General features: G+C 36.8%; 1 protein-coding gene across 5 annotated transcripts in view; it reads right to left on the bottom strand.

Moving 5' to 3' along the window:
* The window catches only part of CUL2 (cullin 2), a 96,820-nt gene that overhangs the window by 32,114 nt on the left and 39,284 nt on the right, over window positions 1-25,422 (bottom strand). For all 5 annotated transcript variants that reach the window (XM_046679143.1, XM_046679144.1, XM_046679145.1 and 2 more), the window contains 2 exons: window positions 19,262-19,367; window positions 15,213-15,295 (listed from right to left, as the gene is read on the bottom strand). In XM_046679143.1, coding sequence (XP_046535099.1) covers window positions 15,213-15,295; window positions 19,262-19,367 — 189 coding nt within the window. The remainder of the gene's footprint in view (window positions 1-15,212; window positions 15,296-19,261; window positions 19,368-25,422) is intronic.

Raw genomic sequence — 25,422 nt, 5'->3', positions numbered from 1 at the left:
CATATAACCAAAGAGAAGCAATTTACATTTTAATAAAATCAGACAACAAATAGAAAAAAAACAAATATATTTAAGTCTATAAATTCATCATGACATATGGTAAAAAGCTAATTGGTCACTTTCTGAGGATGACAGCAAACCAATTCATTATCTTGACAAGTGGGTAAAGAAAAGGAAAGAAACAAGCAGTTATTTTGCCTTTCCTATATGAACTTTACCACTGGGTAAACGATTAGCAGATGAGGGAAACATGTCTTCATAAAATTATTTCAGAAAATAAATGAAAAAATGGCAGAATTAAAGTGATGCAGTTTTACAAATTTCAACAAACTAAAAGACGTCAGTATTCAGCATCAGTGGTTGCTTACATCAAAAAAAGAGTGAAAGAACAATTATGAAAGAACAAAAGAGCTGGTTTTGCCAGAGGTAACCAACTTGAGTCTAAGTCCTAGGACTGCCAATTTGCAGGAAATACAGACAAAGGGCCATATCTAGCTGTGCCTCATGCAGTGACTGGCAAATCCAGACAGTGGGATTCCCATTCCTACAGCATTTACAATTAAGCAAAAGGAGCCTGGTCCCAGCCTGTATCTGAAGAGCAGAGGATGCGTGGTCTTTAGGCCAAGAGCTCTTCCCTTGCTCCCCTTACATCACTCCGCGTTGCTGTCTTGTTTTTCTATCTGTGTCCTGTAAGGCCTTCTTTTTGTCCTTCCTGCAGGGATCCCCTGGCTCCACCCAATTAGAACTTTTTCCAAAAGTCATGAAAACCTGAATACGGTTGACTGAGCATTTCAGCATTCTTGATCTGTCACTTAGTGGGACATTTAGATTTCACACAACAAAGATCCTTCTTTAGCCTGACCGATAACTTTACTTCTTTAAAGGTGAGATGGCCCTCAGTATTCTGAAATCTTCACAGAAGGCTGACACATGACCTGGGGATTGGGGAATCTTTATGACCTTATATTTCTCTTACAATAAGAAAAAGAAGGACAACTCTACGTGTGATTATATACAACAACTCCTGGAGATGCAGGTGGTGGTAGAGCATACAATGTACCTTCACACAGCCAAAGTTACATCAGGAAGTGCCGTTTTCTCTAAAGGGACTCACCAAATTAATGCATCTACTGATGGGTCTAAGACTACGCAGCCAAAGAGTGAGAAAGTATATTACTTTGGTAAAAAAAAGAAAAATAATAATTACAAAATTAAATGAGGTAGGGATTATCTAACCCAAATTGTAGGAAAAGAGCTATCTTACTAGGATCAGATAACCACCTGTGTGGTGGAGGCAAGCATTTCAGTGAAGGACAAGTGCCCAGAAGCCCAGGGCTAAGCAGATGGAAACAGCGGCTGGCACACGGTTTTCCAGCAGCAGGGTCTCATACATGTTGACTCTCTCAGGGCAAACAATGTGCTAAGTGCTAATTGCATTTAAGAACTAGGAAAGATACATGTCTTTTCTTTTAGCAACGAATGGCCATTATGATAAAAATAACCTCTCAGACTACCTAAATAATTCTGGCACTAAGCGAGACCAACCAAGCAGGAGCAAAACCAGGTCTATCTACTAGGGATTGATGGCCTGTCGTCAGTCTCTGCTCTGAAGCCTTTCCACTGCATAATCTTCTTTCCCCTTCCTTTCATCTTTTTCAGTCTACTTTTCCTAGTGCTCTAGGCAATTCATTAGTCTCTTGTCACAGAATATTTCTATATAATATCATGCTTTATTGTCATCCTACTTATGATATTTGCTTTCTTAAATTTAAATCTAATTAGACCTCCTATAAAACTCTACATTGGAAATCAGAAATTGAGAGCTGAAAGGGGCCTCCAAAGATCAGCTGCTCCAACCTCCCTATCTGTCAGTGAAGGGACCCAAAGAGGCAATGTACTCAGGCAACGGAGTATGTTAAGAAGACGAGAATCCCGATTTCCAGTCTAACTGTGGTTCATACAAATGATTCAGAGAGGGTTGCTTAAAATTTTAAAAGAGGTGGAAGTCAGGAATCAAGACCTAAGGAATGAAGAAAGAATAAGAAAGACTATAAAGGCTGAGGATCATTTTTCTGAATATTTTCAATATTCTATGAATACTGTGTCAAGTTTGCGATCAGTCCCAGGAAAGTAAAATAGCATAACGTCCAAGGATGAAAAAAACTTGATCTACCAAAAGGCAGTTTCAACCTGACAAATATACTGCAAATTGGAAGAATAACAGATACACTTAATCACATCCATTAGCAAGAGTCCAACGGTTGAGTTGAGCTGACAAGGTTTGCGTAAGCATGTGTCTAAAGAAGAGCACCTTCCCCAGTTGGGCTGCCTGCAGGGAGTCACTATGGGGAGTTTTCACTTGGACAGAGCAAATTCTACTGAGCGCTTATTATGGCATCACGCTCCGAGCACTCTGGTTAATGTAGGAAACACCTCATTTCTTCTTAACAGCAGCAATATAAGATGGGTATGGTTAACACTCTCATTTAGATTTACTATAGGGACAAAACCCTTTTAGCATCAAACGGAAAACAGTTGGCAGGCAAATCACAGAAGTGTGTAAAGATGTTCCCTGAGGAACAAATCACTCCACTCTGGCATTTGAAACCTCGTAATTTTCAATCAGTTTTAAGCTTACTTTACTTCTTATCCCTAATTGTTCTCTTTAAAAAAATAAATCTCATCACCTGGAGCAGGAAGTACGGGCAGAGTTATTCACCTACTGTTTCCTACGGTTATTCCTAAACGTTTAAAAAAATCATTAATCGCTCTCTAACACAGCTCTACAATATGTCAAGTAAATTACGAATTCATTTCATTTAACTGAGATCACCACATAGAAAACAATTTTTAAATATCAGAAATTGTATTCGCTGTAAAAGAAAGGTATGGCCTCGCATTAGAAACCCTGTCTCAACCCCCACACTGTGCAACCCTATCTCAACACCATGAATGAATATGTCAGCTTACAGCAAAAAATACTTTGGTTAAAGGTTTTTAAGCCTGCCCCTACCTAAGGAGTCTGCACCCATTCCAGCCCAATCTGAAAACACTCTTGTCTCCCAGAAGGAAAAAAATAAATAAGAGCAGAATAGTGAAACAGAAAAGAAAGATAAAATAGGGAAGATCAACTAAGACCAAAGCCGGTCCTTTGAAAAAAAATTCAAGGAAATACACAAACCTCTAAAAGTGATCAAGAAAAAAAGATGCAAATAAGCAATATTATGAATGAAAACATTATTCCAGATGAGGATTAAAAAGGAAACAATATATTAACCAAGTGATTAATATTAAGATCCCAAGTGAGAAGTCACGTTGATATCCTTTACTCCTGAAATTCTATGAAGAGAAGGGCACATTACCATGTGGTATTCTTCCCTCAAAATCCATTACCTCAGTCTAATCACGAGAAAACACCAAACTAAAACTAACAGACGTTCTGCAAAATGCCTGACCACTACTCTTTAAAAAAAGTGTGAAGGTCATGAAAGACAAGGAAAGACCAACAATTCTCACAGAGTGAAGGAGACCACAGAGACATGACAGCCAAGTGCATTGTGGTGACTTAGCCTGGACAGAAAAAACTGGGGAAATGCAAATGAAGCCTGTGCTTTAGCTAACAGTATTGTACCAGTGTTCATAAATACACCATGGGTTGTAAGATGGTAATATTAGGGAGTAAGGTGAAGGGGGTACAGGAACTCTCTATACTAGCTTTGCAAATCTTCTGTAAATCTAAAATTACTTCAACTCAGAAATTTTTTTTAAGGAGAATACTGTCAACACCTGCTTTCCAATTCTGAAAAGATAATTCACAACTGATGTAAGAAGAAATACAAGTTTGACTAGTCTTAAGACTACTGAAAAAACTTCAGCAGTGCTAAAAATCTGATTAAAAAAAAATTCTTAAAAATAAACCCTAGACCCAGAACACTTTGCAGGGAGTTTTCCTAAATACTCAGAAATTGATCATCCAAATTTTATTCAAACTCTTCTACGAAAAAGAAAAAGAGGGGAAATACCCTAATTCATCCTTAAAGGATGAGCCTGATACCAAAACCAGACAAAGACAATATGAGAAAAAATAATTACAGGCCCATTCCACTCATGGATATAGATGCAAAATTCTAAATAAAATATTAGCAAATCAAATTCAACAAAGTAGAGAAATTATAATAGACAACAACCAACTGGGTTCTATCCCAGTTATGCAAGGGATAGTTTAATATTAGAAAATCCATAAATGTAATTCACCACATAAACAGATTAATTAAAAAACCCCATATGATCACTCAACAGAAATGGAAAAGTCATTTTATAAGATTCAAACCAATTCAACTTAACTTCATCATTCTGATAAAGAATATCTATTAAAAAACTAGAGGAAGCATCATCTTAAATGAGGAAATGTTACACATGTAACCTTTAAAAGCAGGAATGAGATAAGGATGCTCACTATTCATCACTTCTCTTCAACACTGCTTTGGAGGTTCTAGCACACACACAGAAAAGGAGAAAGCAAAACTATCATTATTTACAGATTATGACAATTTACACAGAAAACCCAAATATGCACAAATTGTTAGAAATGACAGAATTTAACAAGATGGCTGAATATAAGATCTATATACAAGAGTCAGTTGTATTTCTACAAACTAGCACAAAACAAACAGAACAGGTAATTATATAAAACAAACTTTCTGTAACAGAATCAAAGACTACCAAGTATCTTGAAATAAATCTAACAAGAAGCACGCAGGACCTTTAAAGATAAATTTATAAAAACTTATTAGGAGATATTAAAGAAGACATAAGAAATGGATACATTATGTTTGTGGATAGGAAGATTTAATACAGTGAAGATGTAAATTCTCTCCAAACTAATTCATAGATTCAATTCAATTTCAATCCCACAGAATAATGTTTTAAAGGCAACTAGGTGATTATAACACATATATGAAAGTGCACAGGGTCAAACAGCAAGAACACGTCTGGCTTATGGAGGGCAAACGTGTCTCACCAGATATCAAGACTTATTAAGCTATAATAATAAACACAGTGAAGTGCTGGCACAAAGATAGACAAACTGACAAATGGAACAGAGAAGAGCCCGAAAGGGAACCACACTTATAGGAAACTTTGATATCTGTATGACATCAGAACAGTGGGGAAAATAGGAAGAGTTAAAAAAAAAATGGAGCTGTGAAGTCACAAATATTTTTTCCATTTGTCACTTAACTCTTGCCTTTGTTTACGATGTTCACGTGGAAACAGAAAGAGGATGCTTAAGTCATGACTATCTTGCTGCTGAGTTATAACTTCAGAATGAATAAAAACTTTACCAAGTATTTTTATGTAGAGAGGCTCCACAGTTCCATCATCTTCCCACAGAAACAGAAAGATTCCCCCAAAAAGGATGAAAGCCACTGTATTTAAATAAACAAATATTAAGGTACAACCAAATTATTATCAGTAGTTATTTATGAGGAGAGAAAAGGAAATCTTACGTAAAAGGAAGAAAAGAAAACAAGCATATTCACATTTTACATGCTGTTTAACCTTTTAAAAATATTTTTTAGTTTTGAAATAATTATAGACTCAGAGGAAGCTGCAAAAATAATATAGAGTAGCTCTCTGTACCCTTCACCTGCTCTTCTCCAATGCAAACATCTTACGTAACCACGGTACAATATTGAAAGCAAGATATCACTCAGATTTCACCAGTTTTTACACACAATCACTTGTGTATGCTTGTGTGTGTGTGTAGTCCCATGCAATTTTATCACACGTCTAGATTCACGGCACAACCACCACATTCAAGATATAGAACTGTTTTAACACCATAAAGGCATTCCCTCATACTACCATTTTATAGTCTCACACCAACCACTAATCTCTTCTAACTTTTAAGAACATATTTTTAAGTATTCTGAATACTTATGTAATAAAGAAATCCAGAGGATGAAAGGAGATATGCCAATAATAGCTTTACAGAGTAAGTGGAGAGAAAATTATTCAGTGCAGAACAATACTCACAAGCGGTGGTCTGGAGTGGATGCACAAACATCACCTAGGAGCTTTATAAAACAGAGGGTGCTACTCTCCCTAGAATGTGATTCAGCAGCTATAGGTGAACACCCAGATATCTATGCTTTCAAAAAGCTCCCCAAATGTATGTACATATGTATGCGTGCGTGATATTATATATATGTATGTATGCAGATATAAACGTATGTACTTGCACATATATGTGCATACATACAATCTTAAATGCATACAGAATTTCTATTAGAAAATACCTGAAATCCTCAATAGTGCTTTCCTTTAAAATAACAAAATTGCAGGTACTGGGGAAAAGTAAAAGGTCTTTTACTTTTTTCTTTTTAACCTTCTGCACATTTTTAATTTTCTACAATCAGCATATATTACTTTTATAATATTTTTGAAGAAAGATAACACTTTTAAACATTCCCCTTATAAGCTTGATTTTCACTGGCAACATCTGAGAAATCACTAGTACAAAGTAATGCTCTTTAGACACTTGTAGAGAATATCCAGAAATCTAGGAATGACTGTAGGGAAAGGGAATTGTGAGTAAGTTTACAGGAACTCAAATTTGTAATACACTTTGCTAGATCCAAGAAGACTTTAGTTTGTAAGTCTGGCGGAGCTCTTTCCACAAAGAAGTTGCAGGTATACACAATAAAATATTTCTCTGTTAGCAGCAATGGCAGTGAGATACAACTTGAGCAAATTATTTTTAAGAATACATGATATATAGGTAAGACCATAGATTAAAAGACCAAAATGACCTACGTTCTAATTCTCATCCTGCCGTGTACCAGTTAAGTGACATGAGTCATTTCATTACCCTCTCAAGTCTCATTTTCCCCACTTGTAAAATGAGCCTATAATCACATTCACCATCATACGCTGTTCTAAGGATCAGACCAGATGAGAAGTGGGGAGTGTCTACCACCGTCACTCGTCCACGTAATGAAAGTTACATCTGGCCACAGCAGCCTCAACGGCAACGGGTAAACAGACGTTAAAGCAATGCAGGAGGAAGACCCAAACTGGAAGTTTAAAGGCGTGGAGTCTCCTTCCTCAGCTATATCAAGTTCAAACGTCGTTTCCCCCTTTTGAACTTTAATTTACTTATAAATAAAACTTGCCCTGCCTCCTTAAGATCAAATAAAGAAATAGGGTGAAAACACTAGAATACTCAAAGTATTACAAAACTAAAATGTATTCATCATTAAGCTAAAGTATTGGAGTTAGGAGTGGAGGAAATATTCTGTGGATAAAAAAGATAGGCATAATGGATTGAGAGTTAGAAAAACTCAGATCTGAAGCCCTGGAATTAAGAAGATGAAGGCTGGGAGCCAGCCCTGACGGCACAGTGGTTAAACTTTGGCACACTCTGCTTCGGTGTCCAGGTTTGGCCCAGTTGTGAACCACACCACTTGCCTGTCAGTAGCCACGCTGTAGAGGCAACTCACACAGAAGAACTAGAAGGACCAGAATATATAAGTAGGTACTGGGGCTTTGGGGAGGGGAAAAAAAAGAAGAGTGGCAACAGACGTTAGCTCAGGGTGAATCTCTCCCAGCAAAAAGAAAAGGCTTTCAAAAAACAATGATGTAGGCTGGAGTCAAACTAGCCCTGTTAAAGCACCACCATGGAGTGCTTTGTTTGTAAAATGGTAAACGTACGACCCTGTTCAAGTGGGATAACACATGTAAAGCTTTTAGAACACTGTTTGGCACATAGTTTCTATAATTAATTTGTATCACTATTACTAAGCTTTAGTTTCCTTAGCTGTAAAAATGTGGGATAATATCTGCCTAATGGAACAGACATGAAAAATAAATGAGATATTACTAAAGCATGTAAAAGAACATTTTAATAGAAGCTGATGATAACAACACCAAGACGAGTTGGCCTAATATCTCTGACCAGATATCTGTCTTTTCCAGAATTAATATACTATAGTTTTATTATTTTTCTTATACAGTTAGATTTTCTTTAACTTTCGATCAAATTCATTCTTGACAAGCTAAATCACACAACAAAAATATACTAGGTTGGGAGAAAAGTATATTAAAAGAGACATTTCATAAAGTATACTTAGAAAATTGTGACAATATTTTCACTTTACTTTTAATGGGAAATAGCTGAATACCAACTCAAGAAAAAATATTTCTTAGCAAATTATATTAGAACCTATAAATTCTGTTGGGAGTGTTCCTTTAGTTAATCACAGTTTAGCAGAGAAGAGAGGAAGGGAAAAAATCATTCCACCCTACTGCCTCACTATTGCCATTTCTCTCAGGGTCTTTGTAAACAATGGAGTCATTAAAAGGGTGAGTGACAGTGATGTCAGCATCATGGCAGATGACCTTTCCGGGTAATCTCACCCCTCCAACATACAACAAAAAAGACATCCATACTCCAACAGAGGACATCCAGACACAACACAAAAAACGTCAGAGAGACCCATGAAGCCATATGCTAGAGGGCAGAGAGGTTGGAGGCCCCCTCAGAGGAGGTGGAACAGGGTAAGAGAAAAATTTGTTGCCCCCCCAACCGAAAGACTGTGATCAGGGACCCCAGGAGGCCTGCAAGAGGGAATGGGGGAGGGGTCGTTTGTTCACAGGAACATCAAGGATTCCCAGGGTCCTTGCAGCCTTGAGGGAAGCGCTCTATCAGGGCAAAAGCTTTGGAGGGGGTGACTTTATCAAGCCAACACCACAGCAGAGCAGACAGCGAGATCACAGGGAGAAAACCCAGAGAGCATGCAGAAGAAAGCGCCCCTCCACAACACACCCAGCCCAGCGCCACTGCCTGGGATCTTGGCAGACTGCAGAGGGCTCTTGATCCACACCAAGTGGCGATAGGCAGTAACTGCGACCAAATACCACCAGGATGCAAAAAACAGAGTCACGCCCTCTAGCAATACCAAACATTATATTAAATCTCCAAACCAGAGAGAAAACAAGCACCCAGAACTCAGTCCTGAGGACAGAGACTATCTAATCTAAATGACAAAGAATTCAAAGTAGCTATCATCAAAAAACTCAACGAGGTAAAAGAGAATGTACAGAAACAACTCAACGAGTTCAGGAGCTACTTCACAAAAGACATTGAAACTATAACAAAGAATCAATCAGAAATATTAGAGATGAAAGACACAAAGGAAGAAATAAAACAAAATATGGATTCCCTGAATGCTCAAGCAGACATCATAGAGGAGTGTATCAGCACAATTGAAGACAGACATGTTGAAATGCTCCAGATAGAGGAGGAGAGAAAACTAAGACTAAAAAGAAATGAAGAAACTCTCCGAGAAATATCTGACTCAATTAGGAAATGCAACATAAGAATTATAGGTATTCAAGAGGGAGAAGAGAAGGAGAACGGAGCAGAAGCTTGTTCAAAGAAATAATAGCAGTACTTCCCAAATCTAGGGAAGGAGATGGAAACCCATGTGGAAGAAGCTACCAGATCTCCTAAATACGCCAATGTAAAAAGACATACTGCAAGGCAGATAGTAGCGAAACTGGCAAAAGTGAATAACAAAGAAAGAATACTAATTGCAGTAAGGCAGAAGAAAATAACCTACAAAGGAACCCCATCAGGCTGTCAGCGAATTTCTCTGCAGAAACCTGGCAGGCTAGGAGAGACTGGAAGGACATATTCAAATCTTTGAATGAAAAACTTTCAGCCAAGAACACTCTTTCCAGGAAAAATATCTTTCAGATATGACGGAGAAATAAAAACTTTCCCAGACAAACATAAGCCAAGGGAGTTCGTAGCCACAAGACCCTCTCTACAAAGAATCCTCAAGAAGACACTCATACCTGAAAGAAAAACAGCGAGAAAGGGGTTACAAAGCATGCAGTAGGAGATAAACAGGCAGAGAGAATCAGAACAGGACAGCAAATACTCAAATATTGCATTAAAGACAAAGGGAAGGAAAACACCAAAAACAAAGATAACCTTGTCATTTTAACCACAAACTCACAACACAAGATGGAATAAGATGTGAGAAACACAACTTAGGAGCAGAAGAGGAAAGGGACTGAATCAGTTTAGTCTAAGGAAATAAGAAGCCATCAGAAAAGGGCCTATCTTTTCCATGAGATTCTGAAGACAAACCTCATGGTAACCACTAAACAAAAAAGCAGAACAGACACACAAAGAATAAATAAGGAGAAAATAAAGAAACCCAACATAAAATACTACATAACTCAATTGGTAGATGAAAATACACAGGATGAGAAAGAAAGGAAATGCAGCAGAACTGAAAACCAAGTGATAAAATGGCAGCATAAAGCCCTTAAATATCAATAGACCCTAAACATAAATGGATTGAATTCTCCAATAAAAAGACACAGAGTGGTGAGACGGATTAAAGAAGAAACCCCAACAATCTGCTGCCTACAGGAAACACATCTCAGCTCCAACGACCAACACAGGCTCAGAGTGAAGGGGTGGAAGACGATACTCCAAGCTAACGGCAAACAAAAGAAAGCAGGTGTGGCAATACTTATATCAGACCAAGTACACTTCAAGATAAGACAGCTAAAGAGAGACAAACAGGGGCAGTATATAATGATCAAAGGAACATTCCACCAAGAAGACATAACACTTATAAATATCTGTGCACCCAACAGAGGAGTATCAAAGTACGTAAAGCAACTATTAACAAACCTAAAAGAAGATATTAACAATAACACAATAACAGCAGGGGACCTCAACACTCCAGTCACATCAATGGATAGATCATCCAGACAGAAAATCAACAAGGAAACAGTGGAATAAAATGAAAAGCTAGACCAGTTGGACTTAATAGACATACATAGAACATAACATCCAAAAACAGCAGAACACACATTATTCTCAAGGGCGCGTGGAACATTCTCAAGGATAGACCAAATGATGGGAAACAAGGCAAGCCTCAAAAAATTTAAGAAGATTGAAATAATAACAAGCATCTTCTCTGATCACAATGCTATAAAGATAGAAATTAATAACAAGAAAAAAGCTGAGAAGGGACAAAGACGTGGAAACTAAAGAACATGCTATTGAACAACCAATGGATCACTGAAGAAATTAAAGGAGAAATCAAAAAATATCTGGAGACAAATGAAAATGAAAACATACCATCCCAACTCATATAGGATGCAGCAAAAGCTGTATTAAGAGGGAAATTCATCGAAATACAAGCCGAAATTCACCAAAATACAGGCCCACCTTAACAAACAAGAAAAATCCCAAATAAGCAATCTCAAACTACATCTAACTGAATTAGAAAAAGAAGAACAAACAAAGCCCAAAGTTAGCAGAAGGAGAGAAATAATAAAAATCAGAGCAGAAATAAATGCTAAATGAAACAAAAAAGGCAGTAGAAAGGATCAATGAAACAAAGAGCTGGTTCTTTCAGAAGATAAATAAAATGGGCAAACCCCTAGCCAGACTTACAAAGACAGAAAGAGAGAAAGCTAACATAAATAAAATTAGAAATGAAAAAGGAGAAATAACAACAGATAACACAGAAATACAATGGATTATAAGAGAATACTATGAAAAACTACATGCCAACAAAATGGACAGTCTAGAAGAAATGGTTAAATTCTTAGACTCTTACAACCTTGCAAAGCTGAATCAAGAAGAAACAGATAACCCGAATAGACAAATCACAAGAGATTTAAACAGTAATCAAAAGCATCTCAAAGAATAAAAGCCCAGGACCAGATGGTTTCCCTGGGGAATTCTACCAAACTTTCAGAGAGGATTTAATATCTATCCTTCTCAAGCTATTCAAAAAAATTAGGGAGGATGGAACACTTCCTAACACATTCTACGAGGCCAATGTCCCTCTGATACCAGAGCCTGACAAGGACAACACAAAAAAAGGAGAACTACAGGCCAATACTGCTGATGAACATAGACGTAAAAATCCTCAATAAAATACTGGCAACTCAAACACAGCAGTACATCAAAAGGATCATACACCATGATCAAATGGGATTCATACTAGGGACACAGGAATGGTTCAACATTCACAAATCAATCAACATGATACACCACACTAACAAAATGAGGAATAAAATCCACATGACCATCTCAATAGATGCAGAGAAAGCATTTGACAAGATCCAACAGCCATTTATGATAAAAACTCTTAACAAAATGGGGATACAAGGAAACTACCTCAACATAATAAAGGCCATATATGACAAACCCACAGCCAACATCATACTCAATGGGTAAAAACCGAACGCCATCCCCCTGAGAACAGGAATAAGACAAGGATGCCCACTCTCACCACTCTTATTTAATACAGTACTGGAGGTTTTGGTCAGGACAATTAGGCAAGAGAAAGGAATAAAAGGAATCCAAATAGGGAGTGAAGAAGTGAAACTCTCGTTGTTTGCAGAAGACATGTTCTTAAACATAGAAAACCCTAAAGAATCCATGGGAAAACTATCAGAAGTAATTAACATCTACAGTAAAGTTGCAGAGAACAAAATCAACTTACAAAAATCAGTTGCATTTCTGTACTCCAATAACAAACTTACAGAAAGAGAACTCAGGAATACAATTCCATTTACAATCGCAACAAAAAGAATAAAGTACCTAGGAATTTAACTAAGGAGGTGAAGGACTTATACAATGAAAATGATAGGACACTAGTGAAATAAATAGATAGTGACATAAAGACATGCAAAGAGATTCCATGCACATGGATTGGAAGAATTAACATGGTTAAAATGTCCATATTACCCAAAGCAATCTACGGAGTCAATGCAATCCCAATCACATTCTTCATGGAAACAGAACAAAGAATCCTAAAATTCATATGGGGCAACAAAGACCCTGAACTGCTAAAGCAATTCTGAGAAAAAAGAACAAAGCTGGAGGCATCACAATCCCTGACTTCAAAATGCACTACAAAGCCATAGTGATCAAAACAGCATGGTACCAGTACAAAGATAGACACACAGATCAATGGAACAGAACTGAAAGCCCAGAAACAAAACCACACATCTCCGGACAGCTAATCCTCGACAAAGGTGCAAGAACATACAATGGAGAAAAGACAGTCTCTTCAACAAACGGTGTTTGGAAAACTGGACAGCCACTTGCAAAAGAATGAAAGTAGAACATTATCTCACACCATACACAAAAATAAACTCAAAATGGATCAAAGACTTGAAGATATGTCCTGAAACCATAAAACTCCTGGAAGATAATATAGGTAGTATACTCTTTGACATGGAACTTAAAACGATCTTTTCAAATACCATGTCTTCTCAAAGTAAACAAAAGAAAAAATAAACAAGCGGGACTTCATCGGATCAAAGAGCTTCTTCAAGGCAAAAGAAACGAGGATCAAAACAAAAAGACTACCCACCAACTGGGGGAAAATATTTGCAAATCATGTATCCAATAAGGGGTTAATCTCCATAACATATAAGGAGCTCACACAACTGAACAACAAAGAAACAAACAGCCCAATCAAAAAATGAGCAGAGGATATGAACAGACATTTTTCCAAAGAAGATAGACAGATGGCCAATAAACACATGAAATGATGTTCAACATAACTAATCATCAGGGAAATGCAAATCAAAATTACACTAAGATACCACTTACACCTGTCAAATTGGCTACAATCACTAAGACTAAAAATAACAAAGGTTGGAGAGGATGCAGAGAAAAGGGAACCCTCATACACTGCTGGTGGGAATGCAAACTGCTGCAGCCACTATGGAAAATAGTACAGAGATTCCTCAAAAAACTAAGAATAGGAACTACCATATGACCCAGGTATCCTGCTACTGGGTATCTACCCAAACAACTTGAAATCAACAATCCAAAGTAACACATGCACCCCATGTTCATTGCAGCACTGTTTACAATAGCCAAGACATGGAAGCAATCCAACTGCCCATCAACTGAAGATTGGAAAAAGAAGATGTGCTATATGTACACAATGGAATACTACTCAGCCATAAGAAAACAAAAAATCATCCCATTTGCAACAACATGGATGGACCTAGAGGGAATTATGCTGAGCGAAATAAGCCAGAGTGAGAAAGACAAACACCAGATGATTTCACTCATATGTGGAATAGAAACAAACACATGGACAAAGTAAACAGCTCAGTGGTTACCAGGGGAAGGGAGCACTTACGTGGTGACAGACAAGAAATAATGTACAACTGAAATTTCACAATGATGTAAACTACTGTGAACTCAAATTAAAAAAAAGGGTGAGTGACCATTTGTTAAAATCAAGTTACTAATTGATACCTTCTACTTTCTATTTGGTATTAACATTAAATTTTAAAAGACTTTCTTATCCTCTTGTGTGGCTCGTCTTTTTTTTTTAATCCCTCATTTCCTACTAGGAATCCCATAGTAAGAACAATGATTTCCTTTTTATTTTTCTCACATAAAAAACTCCGTATTTGGGTCTTCTTAAAGAAAGCAGATTCAGATGGAGTGGCCATTATCACACTGCAATTCACTGGTCTAGGTAATTCCTACCAAATCAGTTCTGGCAATCTGAAATTTATTACACACACATCTGTGTGACTGATTCTTAGCACTTTTGATTTCTCAAAGCTTAAGTCTAGTAAGAATCTTTTAGGCTTAAGCTGACTCAAGGATGTTCTATTGTGGATGCCACAGGAAAACTTCCTTTGTCCCAAACTCTGTTTACACAGCTCCTAGGTAAAGAATCAACCACTGTGGGCCATGAGTAGAGTGGGAAGCCATTTTCCCATAAATTTATCTCACAATAATAGGCAAGTTATTGCCTTAACACTGGGGCCAACTAACTAGAAGAATCGGTTTCTTGAATAGGTTGTCCTCATCAGGATTTAAACTGAGAGAATGCACTCGAACAACTCAGCAATGCCTGGAAGGTCTAAAAGATTTCAGGACTGAAGAACAAGTCACTTCCATCAGGGACTTATTTATTTACCAAGAATATTTAGGCTGTAAATAAAGACCAAAGACTTGTCAAAAAAAAAAAAGATTATAAAGCAATTTTGAAATATGGCATTAAGATGGAAAATGAGGCTTGTTACAGGAAGACAAGGCTATGTCCAGTCAATAGACATGCTACTATACACTATTTTAAACCACTGCAAATAGCAAACTAGAACTGACTCCAGAAGACAACGTCAGTACTCACTTTTTAATCTCTCGGAGCAGCATTCTGATAAGGATGGTCTGAAGTGGCTCAACCATCAATTTCCTCCACATATCCAAAGCTAGCTGCCAGGAAAAATAAAAATCATCAAGGCTGAATTACTTAGGATTTGTTTTTAACATTTGTTGAAGACTTTCAAAAAGAAACACCCATCAAAAGAAGTGTTTATAACCAATACTTCAAAATTCAAATGAAAACTGAATATACATAAGGAAAGTAAATTTCTAATTAAAAATGACAATGACCATCATATCAGACTTGTACAAAGACCAGAATTAACGTTTTATCATTAATTAAAAGTCTTACAGAAATAATTATTTCGATAAAATCAATTATAGACACCAAGCTTACAATAGAAACAAAGGAGTTATGTTAAATAAAATAATATGATTTGGCTGTCAGCTGATGTTTTTAAATTATAAAACCTCTCATACAAACATAAAAGGAGAAGTCAATTTAAAGAATAATAAAATAAAACACCCCTGTATTCACCACCCAGTTTGAGAAATACCTCACCATTACAATTGCCCCAAATGTCCTCCTTCTTTCCCCTCAAAACTTATCTCTATCCTGAATTCTTTTTTTTTAAAGATTTTTATTTTTTCTTTTTCTCCCCAAAGTCCCCCGGTACATAGTTGTGTATTTTTAGTTGTGGGTCCTTCCAGTTGTGGCATGTGGGATGCCGCCTCAGCACGGTTTGATGAGCGGTGCCACGTCCGCATCCAGGATTCAAACCAGTGAAACTCTGGGCCGCTGAAGCAGAGTGCGCAAACTTAACCACTCGGCCATGGGGCCGGACCCCTCTATCCTGAATTTTGTGTTAAATCTTTCCCTTGCTTATAATTCTACCAAACGTGTAAATACTCCCCATATAATATCTTTGAAGTTCCTTGATAACAAAATCACAGTGTATACTCCTCTATGAATGATTTGTAAATTTTCACTTGGTTGTTGAAATCTATCCAAACTGAAAGATACGGCTATAGCTCCATCGCTGACGTTGCTATAGAGAACCCTATTGTATGAATACACTATGATTTATTTTTCCTTTCTAAGGCTGACAACATGTTTGAGACTCCAGTTTTTTGCTGCTGAGATAAATGCTGCTGTTCTTGTATTTATCTTCTGGTGAACATAAGCGAGATTCCCTGATACATACCTATGAGTGGAGACACTGGGCTATAGGGTTAGGCACACATGCAACTTTGCTAAAAAAAAGCCAAACACAGCCCAAGGTTTATGGGTTCAGATCCTGGGTGCAGACCTACACACTGCTCATCAAAAACCATGCTGCGGTGGCATCCCACATAAAAAATAGAGGAAGATCAGCACAGATCCTAGCTCAGGGCCAATCTTCCTCACCAAAAAATTTAAAAATAAAAAAATAAAGACAAATGGTTTTCCAATTTATACTCGTACAAGCAACAGATGAGAGTTCCCCTTAGTCAACATCCTTGACAAGAACTGGTCTCGTCAGGCTTTAGTCAAGCATTGCCAAACTACTGGATGTAAAATGGTATTTTCTTGTGATTTTAACTGGCATTTTCTTGAGTGAGGCTGGCATCTTTTTATGTTTATTGTGCATCTCAGTTTTTTTTCCATGAAATGCCCATTCGTCTCTTTTGTCCATTTTTCCATTAATGTTTGTCTTGTTCTTAATGAAATCTAGGAGTCCTTCAAATATTGTAGAAATTAATCCCTTAACAGTTTTACATATTGCAGTTTGTCATAATTTGTGACTTGACTCGGAGTTTCTTTACGGTGATTTTTTAGTAAAAATGTATTATATTTTAATGTTCTCGAATGTATCAATCTTCTCCTTTGTCATTTGTATTTTGTGTCTTTTAAGAACTGCTTCCCTACGCTAAGGTCACAGGGCTACGTGTGCTTCTGTACCGCCTCCCAGAAATTGTCAAGTTTTGCCTTTCATACTTAAGCCTTGAAAGTCCCATATATTCTTCCTATACAGGGTACAAGTTACTCCAGGATCAGAAACTGATTGCTCCTCTGCTGCCAACTGAACTGCATTCACACAGCATAAGTCTGTTTTCAGCCTCCCTATTCTGTTTCCCTGGCGTAACTTTATTCTGACCCACTGGTAATTCCACTTCAAATAAGTAAAAGCATCTGTCTTCCCACAAGGAACAGCCTGCAAGTTTTGCCTTCTTTTTTTTCTTTTAAAATAGCATGAATACGGAAAAAAAGAAGGTAATACATAAAAACACAGGTGACGTGGTGGGAGCTGCGGTGGGAGGGCAAACTGGTAAAGCCTTTCGAAAGGCAAGTTAGCAGGGCTATTAAATTCAGGATGTGCTTTGACCCAGAAGATCCACTCCAGGTACCCACTCTATAAAAATTTCTGCTTATCTGCAAAGAAATATACACCTAAATGTCACTACCTGAGTGTAAGATTTCTGTCTACTTTATCATGACTGTATCCTAGCATACAGAACAGCGCCTGGCAGACAGAGGGCTTCAAAATACATTTAATAAAGGAAAAACGATGTTCACTGAGTACTGTCTGTAATAACAAAAACTGAAAACTAAGGGCAATAGTTTAATAGATTATTAACAAATTATTGTTATATCCCTAGTACAGAATATAAAGCTCTCACAAAAAATAAACTTATGTGAAAAGAACTCCTAGACACGTTCACAAAAAAAAAATGCAAGAAATACAAGTTGCAGGACTTTATGTATGGTATGATACCATTAATGCTTTAAAAATGATGTGTGTATGCGTATTTATATGCAAATGCAGCTAAAATTCAGGAAAGATATAAACCAAACTGTTTACAGTGATCTCCTCTGCAAGAGGAGTGGGCCTGATGGTGTTGGTGATAAGGGATCATTATTAAGTAAAACATTCACTTATAATCCTACTAACTAAAGCAACTATTGTTAAGACTCTGGTATTTCCCACTGATCTGTTCCTTTATATCCTTTTACCCATACAGGTTTTTTCCTATTAAACGTATAACATTGTGCCTAAGTTTTTTCACAAACTATTTTCCCCTTTGTTAAAGTTTCTATGAACTATTTTCTACTATTAATTTACCCTTTTGCCTAACTTTGTAACAAAATCATACTGTACATATTCTCCTATGTACGATCTTTATTGTTGGATATTGGAAATTTAGATTGTTCGCCCATTTGTCACCCTAAATAACAATGATTGCAAAGAATATTTTCAAGCATTTTAACTACTTTTCCATATTTATTATTTTCACAGTACAGATTACTAAACATGGGATTACCTGATCAACAGGCATTGAACATTTTAAAGTTTAATGAAGACACGAATTTCTTTCTAAAAGGATTATTCTGATTTAAATTTCTACTAATGCTGCATCCTAGCTGTTTATTTCCTTCCTTAACACTCAGCACAATCTAACAGTAACTTGTTGACTTACTCAGCACCTGCTTCCGCAAGAGGACATGGACTGTCTGTCTGTTCACCACTGTATCTTCAATGTGTGGCTACTCGATAAATACGTGTTACATGAATAAGCAAACAGTACTCTATAGTATTTCTTTCCCCATCAGTATATGCATTATACATTATAATTTTCCACATTTAAATTTGCAGTATATCTCAAGAATTTGTGTGAATTATTTGAACTACACACTTCATTGTTTTACTCTGAACTTCTTTAATTACATTTTAAAGTTAAAATAAATTTGCTATATCCATAAATTAGTATTTCTCTCTTTTAGGCTCTCCTAAGTCCATGCCCTTTGCACTTTTTAACTAGAGTCTCAACATTTTCTAAATACTTTTTATGAGCTTTTGCACACAGCAGAACTATTTAATTATTAAAATAATATTCATCACATCTTTTCTGTTCTCATCTATGTGAAGATTCTTAGGAAATCATTACAGTATTTGATTTATCTAACTTTTAGGATGTTTTAAATCTTGACAAATTTAAGATGGTCAACTCAGTGTCCTTAAAAAAAGAACTGTGAATCAAATTACCTCCACGTACGAAAGCATTCTTACGTTTGCCCGTCATTAAAGAACGCCCTACCTCTCCTATTTCCATCAGTGGCTCATTCATATCCACACCGCCGTAGCCATACTGAAGGTCAGCTTCTGTCAACTTATTCTTTTTAATGAACTGGGTGTTGAGATACCTGAAAAACAAATGTGATATCATGGGACACTATGTCAAAATCAGCAGGAAAACAAATGACTTGCGACTTTAGAACAATTGTAGGGTTATAAATCAACTACAGAATAGTTCAGTATTACATTCAAAAGAAACTAATTATGTAGAAATTAGAAATATAGTAAAACAGATCAGAGTTATCTTTTATCAACTCTTTCTGCAAGGCTCTAAGAGAGAGAGAGTAAGACCTCTAGAGCAGCAAAAACCTCATTATCCCAGTCTCAAATGAAAAGCCTCGAGGATTTTGCTCTAAAAATCCCAATACTCTCATAGCTCAACAGCTCCTATCCAAGGTCAGACCTTCTACAATCTGATTTGTTCATTCCCAGATTTTTCTTGGTAAGTCAAGATATGTTCACTTTGCAAATAATTAAACAAAAAATGGTTAAAAGAGCAAAGTCAAGTCAGTTCTTTAACTTATATTTTACCACCAGGAAAAGATGTAAAATAAAGCTTTTCATTTTTAAACAATAAAAAGAGATCACAATCAGGAGGTGAGAAAAGAGATAGACATTACAGACAGTAACATGTATGGGCAAAACTAACATCTCAAATCACTTTGTCTACCAGAGGAAAACAGTTTTGTAAAGAAAACGTTTCAACATATTCTAAGACTAATAACTGTGACGGACTCTAAGAGTTACTGAGATGAATATAGAGTTCTAAAATTAAATAAAATGTGTAGAAAGGGCCTGTAATATTCAAGTACTCACCTCTCACCATTCCAGATTTCACTATAATCCCTTTAATGCTCACCACCTAAAACTACCCATTTGAAAGGCTCTGTCAATGTGTAAACAGCTATTGATAATACAAGTATTTAGGCAACAACCACAAAATCTCTACATTAAAACACATACTTTCTTATGTTCACTGCATCAAATGAAAGGTCCACTTAACATTTACAGACAAAGTGAAGGCAAAAATAACAAAATTTCAACTTCATAACTCTACCGACAATTACAGGGGATGAATAAAAATATAATTCCTGGAATTAACTTCAAAGTGGCATAGCCACAACCATTTACACAAGTTCACGTCCACGTTCACTAACTTCAAGCCTCAAGACTCCAAGGCTTACAACCTTGGTGCTCCATTTGACATTTTAGTCTCCTCTGCCTACAGGCTACAAAGTCCTATTGTTTTCCTTCAAATGGCACTTAACCTTTCCTTTCATTCTCACTGTAACCACATCATTTCATGCTGGGTTTCCAACCAGCCTTCCAGCTGAGGAAACGGGAACAGAATGGAGAGACAGAAGTGAAAGCTGGAGAGGGAATGAAGAGAATCTGAATAGAATCTATTTCACCTGCAATACATCTGGGAGAGAGCCTGAAATTTCATTAGAGAGACTTTAATCTCTGGCCTCTGTCATTCAGGTCTCAGCTCAAACACACCTCTCTCAGGCCTGACGTCAACTGACCCCAGCGCAAACTGACCTTAACTTCCTACATCCAAGAAGGAACTGTCTAATACACAACTATTTTATTTTCTCCCCAGTACTTGCTACTATGAGAAACAATCCTATTCTTTGGTTTATTTGGTTTGTATGTTGTCTCCTATCTAGAACATAAGGTTTACAAAGCAAGGACATTGTCTCGTAGACAGCATCCAGAACAGTGGTGGGCAAATATGAAATCCTCAAAAGACACTTCTTCGATGAATTACTGAATAAATAAAAGGATCACATTCCAGATAGCAGGGATAGCAAAAGCTAATATTAGAATACAAACTTGGGAAAAGCATCCTGGAGGCAAATCATAAAAGCCATGAATGCCAAGAAATAAAAGTAATTACTAACATTTATGGAGCTCATATCACATGTCAGACATAGCCCTAAGCATTTTAAATGGCTGAATACTAAAAGGTAGATAGATGTGGTACTATTATGATCCTCATTTGACATGTAGGAAAATTGCAGCTTAGACAGCTTAAAGAACTTACCAAAGGTCAATCTGCTAGTAAGTGGCAGAGCTGGCAGAGAAACTCAGGAGTTCTCCCACTCTCATTCGACAAGCATTGACTGAGTGTGCACTTTATGCAGGTACTATGCAAGGCAGTGGGACAGAAAGATGAAAAACTAAAGTGTGGTCTCTGCTCACACAGAGCTTACACATCTGGCAGAATATACAAACACAAATAAACGTAGTATTTCAACAATGACATGTGCTCCCTATGTAGAGGCAACTTAATTTTCATATCTTTACCACTTATATGGGTCTCCTACATGGGTCCTTTGCTCTAAATCAGTTCCTTTTTCGGTCAGTGGCATCATGGCCCTCCCAGGAATCCCACCTGAAACACTAGAATCATTTACCTCATCCTTCCATTTTACTTCCTTTAATCAGGTGGTCTTCACGTCCACCTAAACTATTCACCACCTCCTCCCATTACTTCCAGTACCATTTATTTCCTCTCTGCCTGGATCATGTGCAACACTCTCATGAGTGGTTTCTATTTCCTGTTTCTGATATCTCCAATTCATCTAAAAATTCTGCTTTCGGATGTCACTTTCCTATTCAGAATCCTACACTAGCTCCTTTATACCCAGAGAGTAAGTGTAAACTTCTTCGCATAGTGGTGTGTTAACTCTGAAGAAGAAGCTGCTAAATCTGCAGAGGTCTGGATGCCCTAATCCATTCCAAAGATCTGTATCCGTATTCCTGGGCCAGACAAGGTTTTAGTGGAGCTTTATTTACCTGTACCTGGTAGGACAAGTCACTATTCCCTTTCCCTCAGGGAATAAAATTTAAACAAACTTACATTAACTGTATCTCTTTCCAGATTTCTACTCTTGATAGTTTAAGCTTGATAAACAAGCTTTTAAAATAATTTAAAGATATAATTTAAACTGTAAACAGTGAAATTTTTCATTTTGATATGGATATCATTCTTAATTTCTAAGTCACTGTAGTATTTTACAATCAAATTTACTGATCCCATGGCGTAGAGGCTAAGTAGCGCTCTGTTTTGGTGGCCCAGGATTCGCAGGTTTGGATCTCGGGCACACATGTAGCACTGCTTGTCAAGCCACATGCTGTGGTGGCATGCCACATATAATAGAGGACGATTGGCACAGATGTTAGCTCAGCAACAAACTTCCTCAAGCAAAAAAAAAAAAAGAGGAAGATTGGCAACATATGTTAGCTTAGAGCCAAGGTTCCCCACAAAAAATAAATAAAATTTAAAAAAGACATGTTCTAGGTAACCATAAAAGAAAATAGCTTCCAATAACTTAAAACAGTTTATTCTGTACCACACGGGCAATACCTGATTATTCTGCTCAGGCAGAATGCAGTAGTACAAGTTCTTATAATTTATTCTATCAACAAAGTGGTTAACAGTATCCTTTGCTTTTTTGGAGTATTAGCAGTAACACAATCAATAATAGTATTTGACAAGAACTCATAGCCTAAGGTAATTTGTTTTCCTGGTTTTTTCCCCTTTTTATTGGGGTAACATTGGCTTAGAACGTTATATAGAGTTCAGGTGTACATCATTATAATTCGGCTTCCGTATCGACTACATTGTGTTCACCACCAAAAGTCTAGTTGCCATCTGTTAACATACAAATGATCCCCATGCCCTTTTTGCCCTCCCCCCGCTCTCCTTCCCCTCTGGTAAGCACCAATCTGTTCTCTGTATCTATGTGTTTGTCTGTTGTTTTTTTAATCTTCCATACCTGTGAAATCATACAGTATCTGTCTTTCTCCGTCTGACTTATTTCACTTAGCATACCTTCAAGGCCCATGCAAGTTGTTGAAAATCGCAAGACTTCATCTTTTTTTTCTGGCTGAGTAGTATTCCACTGTATACATATATACCACATCTTCTTTATCCATTCATCCATTGATGGGCACTTGGGTTGCTTCCACGTCTTGACTATTGTAAACAATGCTGCAGTGAACACAGGGATGTATAGATCTTTTCAAATTAGTGTTTTCATTTTCTTTGGATAAGTACCCAGAAGTGGAATAGCTGGATCATATGGTAGTTTGTCAAAGAGGATACTGCCTATGTTTTCTTCTAGGAGATTTATGGTTTCAGGTCTTATATTCAAGTCTTTAATCCATTCTGAGTTAACTTTTGTATGTGGTGTAAGGTAACGATCTCCTTTCATTCTTCCGCATGTGGCTGTCCAGTTTTCCTAGCACCATTTATTGAAGAGACTTTCCTTTCTCCATCGTATGTTCTTGACTCCTTTGTCAAAAGTTAGCTGTCCATAGACGTGTGGGCTTATTTCTGGGTTCTTGATTCTATCCGGTTGATCTGCGTGTGTGCTTTTGTGCCAGTACCATGCTGTTTTCCTTATTATGGCTTTGATTTCAACTTTTAAATTAGGGAGTGTTATATACCTCCAGCTTTGTTTTTTTCTCAGGATTGCTTTGGCTATTTGGGGTCTTTTGTTGTTCCATACAAATTTAGGATTCTTTGTTCTATATCTGTGAAAAATGTCATTCAGATTTTGATAGGGATTGCATTGAATCTGTAGATTGCTTCAGGTAATGTGGGCATTTTAACTATGTTAATTCTTCTAATCCATGAGCAAGGAGTATCTTTCCATTTCTTTGTCTCTTGTTGATTTCTTTCAACAATTTCTTATAGTTTTCAGAGTACAGTACTTTCATCTGCTTGGCTAGATTTATTCCTAGGCATTTTATTCTTTTTGTTGCAATTGTAAATGGGATTGTTTTCTTGATTTCTCTTTCTGCTAGCTCACTGTTAGTGTATAGAAATGTAACTGATTTTTGTATATTGATTTCATATCCTGCAATGTTACTGTATTCATTTATTATTTCTGAAAGTTTTTTGGTAGATTCTCAGGGTTTTCTACATAGAATCACGTCATCCACAAATAGTAACAGTTTTACTTTATCTTTTCCAATTTGGGTGCCTTTTATTTCTTTTTCTTGCCTAATTTCTCTGGATAGGACTTCCAATACTATGTTGAATAAGAGTGACAAGAGTGGGCATCCCTGTCTTGTTCCTGTTCTTAGAGGGACAGCTTTGAGCTCTTCACCATTGAGCATGATGTTAGCTGTGGGTTTGTCATATACGGCCTTTATTATATTCAGATACTTTCCTTCTATACCCATTTTATTGAGAGTTTTTATCATAAATGGATGTTGAATCTTATCAAACACATCTATTGGGAAAATATGAATTTTATTCTTCATTTTGAATCATCCTTACATCCCTGGAATAAATCCCACTTGACTGTGGTGTATGATTCCTTTAATGTATTGTTGTAGTTTGTTCATATTTTGTTGAGGATTTTCACATCTATGTTCATCAGTGATATTGTCCTGTAATGTTCTTTTTTGTGTTGTCTTTGTCTGCTTTTGGTATCAGGGTAATGTTGGCCTCATAAAATGAGTTAAGAAGCTTCCCCTCCTCTTCAATATTCTGGAAGAGTTTGGGAAGGATAAGTATTAAGTCTTCTTTGACTCTTTGAGAGAATTCACCAGAGAAGCCCTCTGGTCCTGGACTTTTGTTTTTTGGGAGGTTTTTGATTACTGTTTCAATCTCCTTACTAGTGATCGGTCTAATTAGATTCTCTATTTCTTCTTGATTCAGTTTTGGAAGGTTGTATGATTCTCAGAATTTATCCATTTGTTATAGGTTATCCAGTTTGTTAGCATATAGCTTTGCACAGTAGTCTCATAATCCTTTCTATTTCTGTGGTATTTGTTCTAACTTCTCCACTTCCGTTTCTGCTTTTGAACTTCTCCCCTTTTTTCTTAGTGAGTCTAGCTAAAAGTCTGTCAATTTTATTTACCTTTTCGAAGAACCAGCTTTTAGTTTCATTGATCTTTCCTGTTGTCTTTTTTAGTCTCTCATTTATTTCTGCTCTGATTTTTATTATTTCCTTCCTTCTACCGACTTTGAGCTTCACTTGCTCTTCTTTTTCCATGATGATGACATCACTCTCAGCATAAGGTAACCCTGAAGCTTCTAAGAAATCAGGCATTTCAATCTATTTTAGAAAATTTCATTACATGAACTGTTCTCATGCTAAA

This window comes from Equus quagga, chromosome 12 (assembly GCF_021613505.1).
Source record: "Equus quagga isolate Etosha38 chromosome 12, UCLA_HA_Equagga_1.0, whole genome shotgun sequence".
NCBI classification, from domain to species: domain Eukaryota; kingdom Metazoa; phylum Chordata; class Mammalia; order Perissodactyla; family Equidae; genus Equus; species Equus quagga.
Note: the sequence above shows the minus strand (reverse complement) of the source record. Positions and strands in the feature narration are given on the sequence as shown.